This window comes from Oncorhynchus mykiss, chromosome 25 (genome assembly GCF_013265735.2).
Source record: "Oncorhynchus mykiss isolate Arlee chromosome 25, USDA_OmykA_1.1, whole genome shotgun sequence".
In the NCBI taxonomy this organism is placed as follows: Eukaryota; Metazoa; Chordata; class Actinopteri; order Salmoniformes; family Salmonidae; genus Oncorhynchus; species Oncorhynchus mykiss.
The window spans coordinates 41,626,860-41,646,631 of record NC_048589.1 but is presented as its reverse complement, the minus strand read 5'-3'; the positions used below and the strand labels follow the sequence as shown (position 1 = coordinate 41,646,631).

Genomic DNA, 19,772 nt, shown 5'->3' with positions numbered 1-19,772 from the left:
CTGAGACCAGCCACCCAGACAGCTGATGAAACTGTGGGATCGTCTGAGAACAGCCACCCAGACAGCTGATGAAACTGTGGGATCGTCTGAGACCAGCCACCCAGACAGCTGATGAAACTGTGGGATCGTCTGAGACCAGCCACCCGGACAGCAGATCAAACTGTGGGATGGTCTGAGACCAGCCACCCAGACAGCTGATGAAACTGTGGGATCGTCTGAGACCAGCCACCTGGACAGCTGATGAAACTGTGTGTTTGCACAACCAAAGAATTTCTGCATAAACTGTCAGAAACAGTCTCAGGGAAGCTCATCTGTGTGCTCGTTGTCCTCACCAGGGTCTCGACCCGACTGTAGTTCAGCGTTGTAACCGACTTCAGTGGGGAAATGCTCACCTCTGATGGCCACTGGCACGTTGGAGAAGTGTGCTCATCACGGACGAATCCTGGTTTCAACTGTACCGGGCAGATGGCATGTATGGTGTCGTGAAGTCCTCCATGGTGACGGTGGGGTTACGGTACGGGGAGGCATAAGCTACGGACAATTGAACACAATTGCATTTTATCGATGGAAATTTAAATGCACAGAGATACCGTGACGAGATCCTGAGGCCCATTGTCGTGCCATTCATCCACCACCATCACTTCATGTTTCAGCATGATAATGCAAGGCCCCATGTCACACGGATCTGTACACAATTCCTGAAAGCTGAAAATGCCCCGGTTCTTCCATGGCCTACAAACACACCAGGCACGTCACCCACTGAGCATGTTTGGGATGCTCTGGATCTACGTGTACAACAGCGTGTTCCAGTTCCCACCAATATCCAGCAACTTCACACAGCCGTTGAAGAGGAGTGGGACAACATTCCACAGGTCACAATCAACAGCCTGGTCAACTCTATGCGAAGGAGATGTGTCGCGCTGCATGAGGCAAATGGTGGTCACACCAGATACTGACTGGTTTTCTGATCCACACCTCTACCTTAAAAAAAAAAATTGTTTAAAAAAGGTATCTGTGACCAACAAGATGCAATTCTGTATTCCCAGTCATGTGAAATCCAGGACCAAATGAATATATTTCAATTGACTGATTTCCTTATATGAACAGTTACTCAGTAAAATCTTTGAAACTGTTTCATGTATATTTTTGCTCAGTGTAGTTCAACATCAGGTTTTAGTAGATTAATTTGACAAAGTTTCCCATCCCAAAACTGACCACTTAGATGACCCGCGTACAAATTTTCTATACAGAAAAAAAACTAATTAGTGCAGCTGAATGTAATTTCATCCATTTTAAGAGAATCTCAAACTATGGCAATAAAGCCATTTTTCTACTTCCCCAGAGTTGGCATGCTAACTGTTCCTGTAGACTTTGTGCTAACGCTAGTCTTTGTGCTAACGCTAGTCTTTGTGCTAACGCTAATTAGCCTTGTCTAGTGAAACTTATGTACTTCCAACTTCATTCATACTAAAATGGTATTATGTTGCAGCTAGCAATATCAAATATATTTTTCCACACTAAATAAATATATAACTATACTGAACAAAAAATATAAAATGAACACATTTTACAGAGTTTAGTTTGTCGAAAGGAAATCTGTCAATTGAAATAAATTCATTAGGCCCTAATCTATGAATTTCATCAGCTGTCTCAGATGAAGAAGCCGGATGTGGAGGTCCTGGGCTGGCGTGGTTACATGTGGTCTGCGGTTGGGAGGCTTCTCTAAAACGATGTTGGAGGTGGCTTATGGTAGATAAATGAACATTCAATTATCTGGCAACAACTTGTGGACATTCCTGCAATCAGCATGCCAATTGCACGCTCCCTCAAAACTTGAGACATCTGCGGCATTGTGTTGTGCGACAAAACTGCACATTTTAAAGTGGCCTTTTATTGTCCCCCCAGCACAAGGTGTGTAATGATCATGCTGTTTAATCAGCTTCTTGATTATGCCACACCTGGCTGGACAATCTTGGCAAAGGAGAAATGCTCACTAACAGGGATGTAAACACACGTACAACATTTAGAAGAAATAAGCTTTTATGGAACATTTATGGGATATTTTATTTCAGCTCAGGGACCAACACTTTACATGAGATATTTGTTCACCCCTGGGGCGGGGGCAGTTTGCACACCCCTGCTCTAGATTTGTATTATTTTATTTTACCTTTATTTAACTAGGCAAGTCAGTTAAGAACAAATTCTTATTTTCAATGACGGCCTAGGAACAGTGGGGTTAACTGCCTGTTCAGGGGGCAGAATGACCTTGTCAGCTCGGGGGTTTGAACTTGCAACCTTCCGGTTACTAGTCCAACGCTCTAACCACTAGGCTACCCTGCCGCCCCTCCACTCTAACCACTAGGCTACCCTGCCGCCCCTCCACTCTAACCACTAGGCTACCCTGCCGCCCCTCCACTCTAACCACTAGGCTACCCTGCCGCCCCAAAGATGACTGTACAAATACAACAGCTGAGCTTCTCATTCTAAAACGTTTCTTCATTCAGTGATCTGACTGAACAATGGTCTAAAGACGTCCTCACTAGCCAGGGGGCCCCGTTTCAAAATACCGTTGAGGGCCCCCCCCCCCCAAACTAGACATTTCCCCACAGACATGACCTGCTGCTATTATTACACAAAAAAACCATCTTAAAATATCTTTCATGTACACTTTTAATTTCAGAATAAAAATAAACACAATAGGCCATACATAATTGTTTTGAACACATTTTTGTCATTATATATATATATATATATTTTTTTTTTTATCAGTGGGGCCCCCTGGGCAGCCGGGGTTCATTTCAATTGAAATCCACCCCTGTCACACTGTTGCAATCCAGGCTGGAGCCATAGAGAGGAAGGACGTGGGTCGCCACAGTGTTGCAGACCTGGAACCTTTCGAATACATTTTAGCGTTTGCTCTAATCTGATTGGACTCTTAGGTGTCAGATGGGCAGGATAATTCGATTGGTTCCACTGCATTAAACAAAGCCCAGATAAAGTATTAGAAATGATTTTGAATAGTATCTGAACCCAGGTCTGCGGTGTCGGTCAATCATTTAACAGAAAGGTTGCTGCTCCCTGTCTCCACTCTCTTTTGAAGTGGTGAAACACTGGCTTTTATCCCAAATAGCACCCTATTCCCTATATAGTGCACATCTTATGAACAGAGCCCTACGGGCCCCTGGTCCAAAGTAGTACACTACATAGGGAATAGGGTGCCATTTGGGACCAGTGCCTGTTGCGATAGCCTTCTCAACCTCTGAAGCCAACCAATCGACGTGTTGTTGCCCTTGTTTGGATTCTGATAACAACCTACAGTACAACACACACACACACACACACACACACCGGAGTGGTTTTCTTGCCCTTTTGAATTTGGGCTGTGTGTTTGCAGTGCAATGCACTTTTGACCGCTGAACTAGATTGTATTGATTATTCATTGACTGAAGTGGAGAGGCCATGCATGAAACCTGTCCTCTACATAACGAATAGTGTTGTAGAAGTTACACTTATTTTTAACAATGACAAACCACAAGGATTTCATTCTTTGCAGTAGAGTGTATCTCTATACATCTAATAGGGTAAGACAGTTTAAATAAGCTCATGGAGGCATTTATTAATTATATTCTCCAAGAATCAAATGATACATCTCAATAATTTAGTCAGAAACCTGGATGTATCCAATCCCAGATTGCCCCTTTAAAATGCAGTGGAATAAAGCAGAGAAGGGTTGTTACCTGCCAGCCGTTCTTGATCTTCTGATTGAAGATCCCATACTCATAACGGATGCCATAACCGTACGCTGCCAGACCCAGGGTGGCCATCGAGTCCAGGAAACATGCTGGTCAGGGAATTTAAATTAATTACTAGTCAATGTTTCAAAAATACTAAACGGATGAAGTTTAAAGACAAAGTGGATGTAAAGAAAAACTGTATGGTGTAGGGGGTAGAGTATAGCTTAAAGTATGGTGTAGGGGGTAGATTATAGCATAAAGTATGGTGTAGGGGGTAGAGTATAGCATAAAGTATGGTGTAGGGGGTAGAGTATAGCTTAAAGTATGGTGTAGGGGGTAGAGTATAGCATAAAGTATGGTGTAGGGGGTAGAGTATAGCATAAAGTATGGTGTAGGGGGGTAGAGTATAGCATAAAGTATGGTGTAAGGTGTAAAGTATGGTGTAGGGGGGTAGAGTATAGCTTAAAGTATGGTGTAAGGTGTAAAGTATGGTGTAGGGGGCTAGAGTATAGCTTAAAGTATGGTGTAGGGGGTAGAGTATAGCTTAAAGTATTGTGTAGGGGGGTAGAGTATAGCTTAAAGTATGGTGTAAGGTGTAAAGTATGGTATAAGGGGTAAAGTATGGTGTAGGGGGGTAGAGTATAGCTTAAAGTATGGTGTAAGGCGTAAAGTATGGTATAAGGGGTAAAGTATGGTGTAGGGGGGTAGAGTATAGCATAAAGTATGGTGTAGGGGGGTAGAGTATAGCTAAAAGTATGGTGTAAGGTGTAAAGTATGGTGTAGGGGGGTAGCGTATAGCTTAAAGTATGGTGTAAAGTATGGTGTGGGGGGGTGGAGTATAGCATAAAGTATGGTGTAATGTGTAAAGTAGGGTGTAGGGGGGTAGAGTATAGCTTAAAGTATGGTGTAAGGCGTAAAGTATGGTATAAGGGGTAAAGTATGGTGTAGGGGGGTAGAGTATAGCATAAAGTATGGTGTAGGGGGGTAGAGTATAGCTTAAAGTATGGTGTAAGGTGCAAAGTATGGTGTAGGGGGGTAGAGTATAGCATAAAGTATGGCGTAAGGGGGTAGAGTATAGCATAAAGTATGGTGTAGGGGGGTAGAGTATAGCATAAAGTATGGTGTAGGGGGGTAGAGTATAGCATAAAGTATGGTGTAGGGGGTAGAGTATAGCATAAAGTATGGTGTAAAGTATGGTGTAGGGGGGTAGAGTATAGCAGGTAGAGTATAGCATAAAGTATGGCGTAAGGGGGTAGAGTATAGCATAAAGTATGGCGTAAGGGGGTAGAGTATAGCATAAAGTATGGTGTAAGGGGGTAGAGTATAGCATAAAGTATGGTGTAAGGGGGTAGAGTATAGCATAAAGTATGGCGTAAGGGGGTAGAGTATAGCATAAAGTATGGCGTAAGGGGCTAGAGTATAGCATAAAGTATGGCGTAAGGGGGTAGAGTATAGCATAAAGTATGGTGTAAGGTGTAAAGTAGGGTGTAGGGGGGTAGAGTATAGCATAAAGTATGGTGTAGGGGGGTAGAGTATAGCATAAAGTATGGTGTAAGGTGTAAAGTATGGTGTAGGGGGGTAGAGTATAGCATACAGTATGGTGTAAGGTGTAAAGTATGGTGTAGGGGGGTAGAGTATAGCTTAAAGTATGGTGTAAGGTGTAAAGTATGGTGTAGGGGGGTAGAGTATAGCTTAAAGTATGGTGTAAGGCGTAAAGTATGGTATAAGGGGTAAAGTATGGTGTAGGGGGGTAGAGTATAGCTAAAAGTATGGTGTAAGGTGTAAAGTATGGTGTAGGGGGGTAGAGTATAGCTTAAAGTATGGTGTAAAGTATGGTGTAGGGGGGTAGAGTATAGCATAAAGTATGGTGTAGGGGGGTAGAGTATAGCATAAAGTATGGTGTAGGGGGTAGAGTATAGCATAAAGTATGGTGTAAAGTATGGTGTAGGGGGGTAGAGTATAGCATAAAGTATGGTGTAAAGTATGGTGTAGGGGGGTAGAGTATAGCTTAAAGTATGGTGTAGGGGGTAGAGTATAGCTTAAAGTATGGTGTAAGGCGTAAAGTATGGTATAAGGGGTAAAGTATGGTGTAGGGGGTAGAGTATAGCATAAAGTATGGTGTAGGGGGTAGAGTATAGCATAAAGTATGGTGTAGGGGGTAGAGTATGGCTTAAAGTATGGTATAAGGGGTAAAGTATGGTGTAGGGGGGTAAAGTATAGCATAAACTATAGTGTAAGGTGTAAAGTATGGCGTAAAGTATGGCGTAGGGGGTAAAGTATGGTGTAGGGGGTAAAGTATGGCGTAGTTTTTCTTAGTATCTGCTCTGGAATATTCCTATGGAGGTTAGTTATAGCGACTATAGGAGTTGGCTTATTAGAACAAACAGATCTGGGACCAGGCTACAGAGAGGTTGATAATTTCCTTCGTGGAATGAAGATCTGCTCTCATGTCTGCGTTTACACAGGGAGGCTGCGTTTACACAGGGAGCCCAATTCTGATCTTTTCCCACTAATTGGTCTTCTGACCAAATCAGACCAGCTGTTTTTTTAGAGAATTGAGCTGCCTGTGTAAACACAGCCAAACTATAGAAGGGACATGCAGCCATCCAAACAGCCTCCTACGGTTGGTTAAACTTCCTGTTTTGGCCAGCCAACAACAGCCTCGTAGTGTTAGGTAAACTTCCTGTTCTGGCTTGCAGACAGGAGAGGTTTGCTGTAGTTTTCCACCCGATGACGACCCACTGTATTCTGTAATACATTAAATAGAACCCTGTAGCCCGGTCCCCAGTTCCATTGGTTCCGTGTAGCCAACTTCTTTGGTCATGAACCACCATAGAAGTTAGCAAGGACACACACACACACCTAACACTTGGTCCATACTGTACCTGCCAGTCTGCCCAGGCCTCCGTTCCCCAGCCCTGCATCTTCCTCCATCTCTTCCAGATCCTCCATGTCCAAACCCAGCTACACAACAAACAGAGACTTCAAAAAATAACTCAATTCAACTTGTTCAGGCAATACAACAAGCCACATATTAGTGTTTAATAATGTATGAGCTGATGCATCACATCATCACGCTTAACCTGCTCGACTAGGGTGTGTCAATCACGCTTAACCTGCTCGACTAAGGTGTGTCAATCACGCTTAACCTGCTCGACTAAGGTGTGTCAATCACGCTTAACCTGCACGACTAAGGTGTGTTAATCACGCTTAACCTGCTCGACTAGGGTGTGTCAATCACGCTTAACCTGCTCGACTAAGGTGTGTCAATCACGCTTAACCTGCTCGACTAGGGTGTGTCAATCACGCTTAACCTGCTCGACTAAGGTGTGTCAATCACGCTTAACCTGCACGACTAAGGTGTGTTAATCACGCTTAACCTGCTCGACTAGGGTGTGTCAATCACGCTTAACCTGCTCGACTAGGGTGTGTCAATCACGCTTAACCTGCTCGACTAGGGTGTGTCAATCACGCTTAACCTGCTCGACTAAGGTGTGTCAATCACGCTTAACCTGCTCGACTAAGGTGTGTCAATCACGCTTAACCTGCTCGACTAAGGCGTGTCAATCACGCTTAACCTGCACGACTAAGGTGTGTCAATCACGCTTAACCTGCTCGACTAAGGCGTGTCAATCACGCTTAACCTGCACGACTAAGGTGTGTCAATCACGCTTAACCTGCTCGACTAAGGCGTGTCAATCACGCTTAACCTGCTCGACTAAGGTGTGTCAATCACACTTAACCTGCTCGACTAAGGCGTGTCAATCACGCTTAACCTGCTCGACTAAGGTGTGTCAATCACACTTAACCTGCTCGACTAAGGCGTGTCAATCACGCTTAACCTGCACGACTAAGGTGTGTCAATCACGCTTAACCTGCTCGACTAAGGCGTGTCAATCACGCTTAACCTGCACGACTAAGGTGTGTCAATCACGCTTAACCTGCTCGACTAAGGCGTGTCAATCACGCTTAACCTGCTCGACTAAGGTGTGTCAATCACACTTAACCTGCTCGACTAAGGCGTGTCAATCACACTTAACCTGCTCGACTAAGGCGTGTCAATCACGCTTAACCTGCACGACTAAGGTGTGTCAATCACGTTTAACCTGCACGACTAAGGTGTGTCAATCACGCTTAACCTGCTCGACTAAGGTGTGTCAATCACGCTTAACCTGCACGACTAAGGTGTGTCAATCACGCTTAACCTGCTCGACTAAGGTGTGTCAATCACGCTTAACCTGCACGACTTAGGTGTGGCAATCACGCTTAACCTGCACGACTAAGGCGTGTCAATCACGCTTAACCTGCTCGACTAAGGTGTGTCAATCACGCTTAACCTGCTCGACTAAGGTGTGTCAATCACGCTTAACCTGCACGACTAAGGTGTGTCAATCACGCTTAACCTGCACGACTAAGGTGTGGCAATCACGCTTAACCTGCACGACTTAGGTGTGGCAATCACGCTTTCACAGTTGTTGAGAAATTCTGTCTCTTGTAACAGCTGTTTTAGTCTCTGGCTCCAGTGGTTCCTGCCTGTAGACATGCCATTGGTGTGCTCCAGACGTCTCTCAGTTCTGTCTCACCTGGTAGATGGCCTCGTCACAGGCGTTCTGCAGCCCCAGGTTAATCATGGTGTTCTGGAGGGTTCTGCCCATGTAGAACTCCAGGGAGAGGTAGTACACTCGCTGGTCAAGGAGAACAGGGGTGTATTCATTAGGTGGCAGACCATAATCAAAAAATAATACATTTTGCAATGCAAACCCGTTTATTCCAATTAAGAAAACGTTTTGCATAAAAAAAAAGAAGAGAGTTTGTATTGAACAAAGTCAGGTATGTCAATAACCAGCTTTAGTTCCGTTCTCTGTGTGCTTCCTAGTGATGAACACATCACAGGAACATGCAACATTCAGTACTAATACAACACTGGCACGTATCAATAAAAATAAAACAAGTTCTCAGAGTAGGAGTGTAATCCTTTTCATTATGATGTGAAAGTCAAAACTGATCCGAGATCAGCTCTCCTACTCTCAGATTCTTCCGGAATACAACCAGGCCATTGAAACTATGATTTCATGAGAGTCCTATAGCTTCATGGTAAGGCTAAATATAGTCTTCCTCAGAATTTATCTCTCCTTCCTCCCAAAGTGTACAGTTGTTTAACTCCCTTCACTAAATTAAAAAATGAAAATGACTGGAATAAGAAATAAATGGTGGAAACGCCCACTAACCTATGGTCTCCACCAATCCAACGCTATTAGAAATGGTGGAAACGCCCACTCACCTATGGTCTCCACCAATCCAACGCTATTAGAAATAAATGGTGGAAACGCCCACTAACCTATGGTCTCCACCAATCCAACGCTATTAGATTTGTAGAAATTAGGTTACATTTCAGGAGGAAGGAGATATTAGCGGGAAGCATCCAGAGGGTGCATATTGATGATAATGATGACGAGGAGCAGCAGACGGAAACATGTATTAGAAAGGGAGGCGGGGCTGTGACTAGTGATGGTCATTCCGAGTCTTTTCGGAGAGCCACATTATTTAGCTGCGTTGACATTAAAAAAAACAAGAGACGAGTAAATTGGGTCCCAAACAGCTCTTTATTAAAAACTCTTGAAAATCGACCTTGAATTTTTTTTTCAATTGCAAATCTCAAATGTAATCCAAAAAAAGTAGGGTACCATGTCAGATCGTGATATGCACGTTCAGATACATATTTACATAACCCCACTTTTTTTGGGAGGGGGGGGGCTCGATATGCTCTCTCCACTATGTATTATTTTTTTGCAGTGAGGATTCACCATCTTCTGATAATTATTTTGTCATTTATTAGCAGATAATCGTTGTTTGAAACTGAAAAAAAAGGTGTTAGTAGACGCAGTATGCAAATCTGGGAACCAAATACGATTCGGTTCCCAAAGTTCACCAAAAAGAGCCATTGGAACGACCCATCACTAGCTAATACTGGACCAAATACGATTCGGTTCCCAAAGTTCACCAAAAAGAGCCATTGGAACGACCCATCACTAGCTAATACTGGACCAAATACGATTCGGTTCCCAAAGTTCACCAAAAAGAGCCATTGGAACGACCCATCACTAGCTAATACTGGACCAAATACGATTCGGTTCCCAAAGTTCACCAAAAAGAGCCATTGGAACGACCCATCACTAGCTAATACTGGACCAAATACGATTCGGTTCCCAAAGTTCACCAAAAAGAGCCATTGGAACGACCCATCACTAGCTAATACTGGACCAAATACGATTCGGTTCCCAAAGTTCACCAAAAAGAGCCATTGGAACGACCCATCACTAGCTAATACTGGACCAAATAAGGACAGCACAAGACAGACAGGTAAAGCCAGGATAAATTCTCCAAACAAAAGTACAGCATGATATTTGGAAAAGCCAACAACTTTACCTTGGGATCGGTCTCGTAGTAGAACTGCTGGGTTCTGATCCATCTTCCCACCAGGTGATCTCGAACCGTGTGCGCGAGGGCGAAGTAATAATCCCGCGGCGTCGCTACATTCCGGTCTTTGACCAAAGTGAAGTGGAGGTGTCGGTTAAAACCTTTCTTCAACTCTGCGACGTTCTCCACCCCGACAATTCCTCTGATACTGATCTGTTTACGCTTCTCCTGGTCAGTGAGAGGAGCCGCCATGCTGCTGAACAAAACGGCTGCTGGCAGTCTTTCAATTTCAACTCTTAAAGTGGAGAAATTAAGTTTAGGTAGTTGCTTTTCTGTAGCGTCAGTCTCCTCCTCTTTAATGTCCATTGGTGCATGGAGGAGGAGGTGTGTCGTGTTCCCAACCTCCCAACCTCTCAACCTCTGGCAGAGGAGCGCAGAGAAAAATATTGGAAAAATATTTATCATTTTTTATCATTTTATTGAATATTCACAAATACAGAAAACACCAAGAGAGATCCGTAATATGTGCAACACTTCCAAATATAGTAATAACAATAATCATAACAATAGCAACAGTTGTCTTTATTGACATATAAGTAAGCAGACTATATGTAAAGTATAACCAATGTTTAAGGACATTGGACTTTTTGTATAACCGGCCAAGCAGAGCTTCGATTTTATTACTTTATATTTCCGACGCACATTGCTTAAGCGCGCATTATATACATTGAGAGAACTGCCTACTGTGTGTCGCCCAGCGACCGTATGTAAATTCTAGAATGCTAAATTATGCTAAATTAGGAGAGTAAAGAAAGGTTGTCTTGAGGGACTGCAGGACGCATTTTGTTTTTGATACCACCACTACCCACGTGGGTTTCCTGTGCTCAAACTTGTATTTCATTCAACTCACATCTTCTTGGATAGGCACCTTAAATGACTTAAATGATCAGACAACATGGTCTATACAGCAGGTTTAGAGAAACTACAATTGAGTATGGATAAATGACACCAATAGTTCAACATCAACCTTCCAGTACCGACAGTATCTACACATTTGTATTTGGTTGAATCAAATATAAATTCAGTCTCAAAATTGCTTTAAAAACTAGTTTACGAAAGAATGCTAATTTAATTTGTATCCTGGAATAGTTATATAACATTGGGATAATGACCATCTTTGTCTTAATTTGGCCTAGATCAGAGATGACCCTCCCCCTCTCTGTGCCCAACCCCTCTCTGTCTTCCTCACTCTCTCTGTCTCCCCCCCACTCTGTCTTCCTGCCCCTCGTTCTGTCTCCCTCGCCCCCTCTCTCTCTCTCTCTCTTAATCTGTCTCCCTCGACCCTCTCTCTGTCTCCCTCCCCCTCTCTCTGTCTCCCTCGCCCCTCTCTCTGTCTCCCTCGCCCCTCTCTCTGTCTCCCTCACCCCTCTCTCTGTCTCCCTCGCCCCTCTCTCTGTCTCCCTCCCCCTCTCTCTGTCTCCCTCGCCCCTCTCTCTGTCTCCCTCGCCCCTCTCTCTGTCTCCCTCGCCCCTCTCTCTGTCTCCCTCCCCCTCTCTCTGTCTCCCTCGCCCCTCTCTCTGTCTCCCTCGCCCCTCTCTCTGTCTCCCTCGCCCCTCTCTCTGTCTCCCTCCCCCGTCTCTCTCTGTCTCAGTCCCCCTCCGTCTACCTGTTACTCGCTCTCTCTATCTCTCACAAACACACACACACACACACACACACACACACACACACACACACACACACACACACACACACACACACACACACACACACACGTGTCCAGTGACCTCCTCAGTGCTGGGCCTGTGTAGGTATTTTTGGGCAGTGTGGGAAAGAGTCTGTCTAGTAGTCTGCATAATGACTCAACAAAGAGGCAAACAGAAAAAACAACTACGTGTTTAGAGAGTTGGCAATGGCATTAATGAGTTCCAGGGTGAAATGTCCTCTAGATACAGATCTAGGATCATCTACCTCTTCTCCAATCCACAACCTTAACCAACCATGAGGAATATGCAAAACTGGCCCAAGATCAGTATCTAGGAGAAAACTTCAATCCTGTCTCAGAGCTCTACTCTAATTGTCCGTAGAGCTCTGAGACAGGATTGTGTCGAGGCACAGATCTGGGGGAAGGGTACCAAAAAAATTTCTGCAGCATTTAAGGTCTCCAAGAACACAGTGGTCTCCATCAGTCTTAAATGCAGAAGTTTGGAACCACCAAGACTCTTCCTAGAGCTTGCCGACCGGCCAAACTGAGCAATTGGTGGAGAATGGCCTTGGTCAGGGAGGTGACCAAGAACCCCGATGGTCACTTTGACAGAGCTCCAGAGTTCCTCTGTGGAGATGGGAGAACCTTCCAGAAGGACAACCATCTCTGCAGCACTCTACCAATCAGGCCTTTAGAGGGGCCAGACGGAAGCCACTCCTCAGTAAAAGGCACATGACAGCCTGCTTGGAGTTTGCCAAAAGGCACCTAAAAGACTCTCAGACCATGATGGTCTGATGAAACCAATATTGAACTCTTTGGCCTGAATGCCAAGAGTCACGCTTGGAGGAAACCTGGCACCAGTGGAGTAAAGTACAGAGAGATCCTTGATGAAAACCTGCTCCAGAGCGCTCAGGACCTCAGACTGGGGTGATGGTTCACCTTCCAACAGGACAACGACCCTAAGGACACAGCCAAGACAACGCAGGAGTGGCTTCGGGACAAGTCTTTGAATGTCGTTGAGTTGCCCAGCCAGAGCCCGGACTTGAACCCGATTGAACATCTCTGAAGAGACCTGAAAACAGCTGTGCAGTGACGTGCCCCATCCAACCTGACAGAGCTTGAGAGGATCTGCAGAGAAGTGAGAAACTCCTCAAATACAGGTGTGCCAAGCTTGTAGCGTGATACCCAAGAAGACTCTAGGCTGTAATCACTGCCAAAGGTGCTTCAACAAAGTACTGAGTAAAGGGTCTGAATACTTATGTAAATGTGATATCTTTAAAAAAAGTTTTTTTTTTTTTTTTTTTTAAATATGCAACATTTTCTAAAAACCTGTTTTTGCTTTGTCATTATGGGGTATTGTGATGTCATTAAGGGGTATTGTGATGTCATTATGGGGTATTGTGATGTCATTATGGGGTATTGTGATGTCATTATGGGGTGCTGTGTGTAGAACAATGAGGGAAAAAACGATTTCATCCATGTTATAATAAGGCTGTAATGTAACAAAATGTGGAAAAAGTCAAGGGGTCTGAATACTTTCCGAATGCACTGTATCTCCATAGCTCCTACCAACACCCCCAAATAACTAACACCCCAATATATCTCCATAGATCTACCAACACCCCAATATATCTCCATAGGTCTACCAACACCCCAATATATCTCCATAGGTCTACCAACACGCCAATATATCTCCATAGATCTACCAACACCCCAATATATCTCCATAGCTCCTACCAACACCCCAATGTATCTCCATAGCTCCTACCAACACCCCCAAATAACTAACACCCCAATATATCTCCATAGATCTACCAACACCCCAATATATCTCCATAGGTCTACCAACACACCAATATATTTCCATAGGTCTACCAACACCCCAATATATCTCCATAGATCTACCAACACCCCAATATATCTCCATAGGTCTACCAACACCCCAATATATCTCCATAGGTCTACCAACACGCCAATATATCTCCATAGATCTACCAACACCCCAATATATCTCCATAGCTCCTACCAACACCCCAATGTATCTCCATAGCTCCTACCAACACCCCCAAATAACTAACACCCCAATATATCTCCATAGATCTACCAACACCCCAATATATCTCCATAGGTCTACCAACACACCAATATATTTCCATAGGTCTACCAACACCCCAATATATCTCCATAGATCTACCAACACCCCAATATATCTCCATAGGTCTACCAACACACCAATATATCTCCATAGGTCTACCAACACCCCAATATATCTCCATAGGCCGACCAACACCCCAATATATCTCCATAGGTCTACCAACACCCCAATATATCTCCATAGGTCTACCAACACACCAATATATCTCCATAGGCCGACCAACACCCCAATATATCTCCATAGGTCTACCAACACACCAATATATCTCCATAGCTCCTACCAACACCCCCAAATAACTAACACCCCAATATATCTCCATAGATCTACCAACACCCCAATATATCTCCATAGATCTACCAACACCCCAATATATCTCCATAGGTCTACCAACACACCAATATATCTCCATAGGTCTACCAACACCCCAATATATCTCCATAGGCCGACCAACACCCCAATATATCTCCATAGGTCTACCAACACCCCAATATATCTCCATAGGTCTACCAACACACCAATATATCTCCATAGGCCGACCAACACCCCAATATATCTCCATAGGTCTACCAACACCCCAATATATCTCCATAGATCTACCAACACCCCAATATATCTCCATAGGTCTACCAACACACCAATATATCTCCATAGGTCTACCAACACCCCAATATATCTCCATAGGCCGACCAACACCCCAATATATCTCCATAGGTCTACCAACACCCCAATATATCTCCATAGGTCTACCAACACACCAATATATCTCCATAGGCCGACCAACACCCCAATATATCTCCATAGGTCTACCAACACACCAATATATCTCCATAGCTCCTACCAACACCCCCAAATAACTAACACCCCAATATATCTCCATAGATCTACCAACACCCCAATATATCTTCATAGGTCTACCAACACCCCAATATATCTTCATAGGTCTACCAACACCCCAATATATCTCCACAGGTGTACCAACACCCCAATATATCTTCATAGGTCTACCAACACCCCAATATATCTCCACAGGTCTACCAACACCCCAATATATCTCCATAGGTCTACCAACACCCCAATATATCTTCATAGGTCTACCAACACCCCAATATATCTCCACAGGTCTACCAACACACCAATATATCTCCATAGGTCTACCAACACCCCAATATATCTTCATAGGTCTACCAACACCCCAATATATCTCCATAGGCCAACCAACACCCCAATATATCTCCATAGGCCAACCAACACCACCATTATATCTCCATAGGTCTACCAACACACCAATATATCTCCATAGCTCCTACCAACACCCCCAAATAACTAACACCCCAATATATCTCCATAGATCTACCAACACCCCAATATATCTCCATAGGTCTACCAACACCCCAATATATCTCCATAGGTCTACCAACACCCCAATATATCTCCATAGGTCTACCAACACACCAATATATCTCCATAGGTCTACCAACACCCCAATATATCTCCATAGGCCGACCAACACCCCAATATATCTCCATAGGTCTACCAACACACCAATATATCTTCATAGGCCGACCAACACCCCAATATATCTCCATAGATCTACCAACACCCCAATATATCTCCATAGGTCTACCAACACCCCAATATATCTCCATAGGTCTACCAACACGCCAATATATCTCCATAGATCTACCAACACCCCAATATATCTCCATAGCTCCTACCAACACCCCAATGTATCTCCATAGCTCCTACCAACACCCCCAAATAACTAACACCCCAATATATCTCCATAGATCTACCAACACCCCAATATATCTCCATAGGTCTACCAACACACCAATATATTTCCATAGGTCTACCAACACCCCAATATATCTCCATAGATCTACCAACACCCCAATATATCTCCATAGGTCTACCAACACCCCAATATATCTCCATAGGTCTACCAACACGCCAATATATCTCCATAGATCTACCAACACCCCAATATATCTCCATAGCTCCTACCAACACCCCAATGTATCTCCATAGCTCCTACCAACACCCCCAAATAACTAACACCCCAATATATCTCCATAGATCTACCAACACCCCAATATATCTCCATAGGTCTACCAACACACCAATATATCTCCATAGGTCTACCAACACCCCAATATATCTCCATAGGCCGACCAACACCCCAATATATCTCCATAGGTCTACCAACACCCCAATATATCTCCATAGGTCTACCAACACACCAATATATCTCCATAGGCCGACCAACACCCCAATATATCTCCATAGGTCTACCAACACACCAATATATCTCCATAGCTCCTACCAACACCCCCAAATAACTAACACCCCAATATATCTTCATAGGTCTACCAACACCCCAATATATCTTCATAGGTCTACCAACACCCCAATATATCTCCACAGGTGTACCAACACCCCAATATATCTTCATAGGTCTACCAACACCCCAATATATCTCCACAGGTCTACCAACACCCCAATATATCTCCATAGGTCTACCAACACCCCAATATATCTTCATAGGTCTACCAACACCCCAATATATCTCCACAGGTCTACCAACACACCAATATATCTCCATAGGTCTACCAACACCCCAATATATCTTCATAGGTCTACCAACACCCCAATATATCTCCATAGGCCAACCAACACCCCAATATATCTCCATAGGCCAACCAACACCACCATTATATCTCCATAGGTCTACCAACACACCAATATATCTCCATAGCTCCTACCAACACCCCCAAATAACTAACACCCCAATATATCTCCATAGATCTACCAACACCCCAATATATCTCCATAGGTCTACCAACACCCCAATATATCTCCATAGGTCTACCAACACCCCAATATATCTCCATAGGTCTACCAACACACCAATATATCTCCATAGGTCTACCAACACCCCAATATATCTCCATAGGCCGACCAACACCCCAATATATCTCCATAGGTCTACCAACACACCAATATATCTCCATAGGCCGACCAACACCCCAATATATCTCCATAGGTCTACCAACACACCAATATATCTCCATAGCTCCTACCAACACCCCCAAATAACTAACACCCCAATATATCTCCATAGATCTACCAACACCCCAATATATCTCCATAGGCCGACCAACACCCCAAATAACTAACACCCCAATATATCTCCATAGATCTACCAACACCCCAATATATCTCCATAGGCCGACCAACACCCCAAATAACTAACACCCCAATATATCTCCATAGGCCGACCAACAACCCAATATATCTCCATAGGTCTACCAACACCCCAATATATCTCCATAGGTCTACCAACACACCAATATATCTCCATAGGTCTACCAACACACCAAATAACCATCGCCCCAAAGAACCATCACCCCAAATAACCATCACCCCAAATAACCATCACCCCAAATAACCAACACCCCAAATAACCATCACCCCAAATAACCATCACCCCAAATAACCAACACCCCAAATAACCATCACCCCAAATAACCATCACCCCAAATAACCAACACCCCAAATAACCATCACCCCAAATAACCATCACCCCAAATAACCAACACCCCAAATAACCAACACCCCAAATAACCATCACCCCAAATAACCATCACCCCAAATAACCATCACCCCAAATAACCAACACCCCAAATAACTGGCAGCTGGAAGATGGTTGATGACCATCCAAATCCCCTTGTGGAGTGCTTTGTTTGATTCCTAATGACATCAAGTAAATTAATACGCTTACAAAAAGGATGCCTCAAGACATAAATCCTCTGTAGTTAGTTAGTTAGTTAGTTAGTTAGCCCATTTAATAAATCCTCTGTAGTTAGTTAGTTAGTTAGCCCATTTGAAAGGGTTTTTAAAGGGATTTTGAATGGATTTTAAAAGGGATAATTTCAGGGTGAATGCCAAGTGTCACTGATCTCACTGCCTGTGTCCCCAATGGGACCCTATTCTCTATATAGTTCACTACTTTTGACGAGAGACCTATAGGCCCAGGTCAAATGTATTGCCCTAAATAGGGAATTGGGTGCCATTTGGGACACAGAAACTGTGTGCTGAAGTAAACACTCCAGTAGGTCTAGAGTTGTTCGAGAGTTGTTCGAGAGTTGTTCTAGAGTTGTCCGAGAGTTGCTCTAAGTGAAGCATCCTGTCTTTGTTTTTTGAAAGTTTTGTAGCCCATCAACCACTAGCGCTAGCCTGGGTACCAGTCTGATTGTGCTATCGTTCTACTTCTTGCCACTCCCTGTCAACAGTCCTGCTTGTAGACAACCAGGAAACAGCACTGCTTGTAGACAACCAGGAAACAGCACTGCTTATAGACAACCAGGAAACAGCCCTGCTTGTAGACAACCAGGAAACAGCCCTGCTTATAGACAACCAGGAAACAGCCCTGCTTGTAGACAACCAGGAAACAGCCCTGCTTGTAGACAGCTAATACCTTCATGGGATATTCCATTCATCATTAAATTCATATATTAAGTAAAAAAAGAAGAAGAACAACAATGTTATATGAAAAAATCAAAGATACTCTGTCTAAACATCAATAATCAATCCATCTATACATCTCCTTCACATAAAGAGCATTTTCAAGAACAATCGTACAAAAAAACGATGTCTTAGATAAGGGGTTCTCAAACTCCTAATCAGAACACAACTCGAGTGAGATAAAAATACGAGGACTTCTACTATGACGTTGGCATTGCGTTGCCGGACAAACCAAGTCTTTGATCCCAGGAAGGAACGTTTTAAAGACCCATCTCCTTGGCAACGAGAAAATGTTGCCGAATTTTCTGCAATTCTACTCATTTTGCCACGAGGCAGAAACAAATCATCGCCATTTTAAAGCTTAAATTACAGCGCATTTCTGTTTGTAAAAAATATAATATTTTGGGGGGGTAATCGAGTTGAAAAATGTACAATTGGTGGAGTACTGTGGATACCAATATCCCTGTAAGCCACCCAGGCCCAGGGTTGAGGACAGAAAAGTGTAGATTAATAAAATTACATTGTATTTTATTGTATTACACTCTCTTAACTTATTCCACGGATCCCTTCGCCAAAATTATTTTAATCTGTTGTTGTTAGTAATATTGACTATATGTAAAAAAAAGTATGTGGACACCCCTTCAAATTAGTGGATTTGGCTATTTCAGCAACACCCGTTTGCTGACAGGTGTATAAAATCGAGCACACAGACATGCAATCTCCATAGACAAACATTGGCAGTAGAATGGCCCTTACTGAAGAGCTCAGTGACTTTCAAATGTGGCACCGTCATAGGATGCCACTTTTCCTACAAGTCAGTCAGTTAGTGACATTTCTGCCCTGCCAGAGCTGCCCCGGTCAACTGTAAGTGCTGTTATTGTGAAGTGGAAACGTCTAGGAGCAACAACGGCTCAGCCGCGAAGTGGTAGGCCACACAAGCTCACAGAACGGGACTGCCGTGTTTTTCATGGTTCAGGCTAGGTCCCTTAGTTCTAGTGAAGGGAAATCTTAACGCTACAGCATACAATGACATTCTAGACGATTCTGTGCTTCCAACTTGGTGGCAACAGTTTGGGGAAGGCCCTTTCCTGTTTCAGCATGACAATGCCCCCCCGTGCACAAAGCGAGGTCCGTACAGAAATAGTTTGTCGAGAACGGTGTTGAAGAACTCGACTGGCCTGCACAGAGCCCTGACCTCAACCCCATCGAACACCTTTGGGATGAATTAGAACGCCGA

The 19,772-nt window shown here is 43.8% G+C and overlaps 1 protein-coding gene across 2 annotated transcripts in view; it reads right to left on the bottom strand.

The window, feature by feature from the left end:
- Positions 1–10,476, bottom strand: part of LOC110505964 (glycogen phosphorylase, liver form) — a 29,907-nt gene extending 19,431 nt beyond the window's left edge. The window contains exons 1-4 of one of the 2 annotated variants that reach the window (XM_036962230.1): positions 10,161–10,476; positions 8,318–8,419; positions 6,620–6,698; positions 3,738–3,841 (exon numbers count right to left, since the gene is read on the bottom strand). In XM_036962230.1, coding sequence (XP_036818125.1) covers positions 3,738–3,841; positions 6,620–6,698; positions 8,318–8,419; positions 10,161–10,403 — 528 coding nt within the window. In that variant the 5' untranslated portion in view covers positions 10,404–10,476. The remainder of the gene's footprint in view (positions 1–3,737; positions 3,842–6,619; positions 6,699–8,317; positions 8,420–10,160) is intronic. The other variant, XM_036962229.1, reaches the window with a different exon arrangement.
- Positions 10,477–19,772: the final 9,296 nt, after the last annotated feature.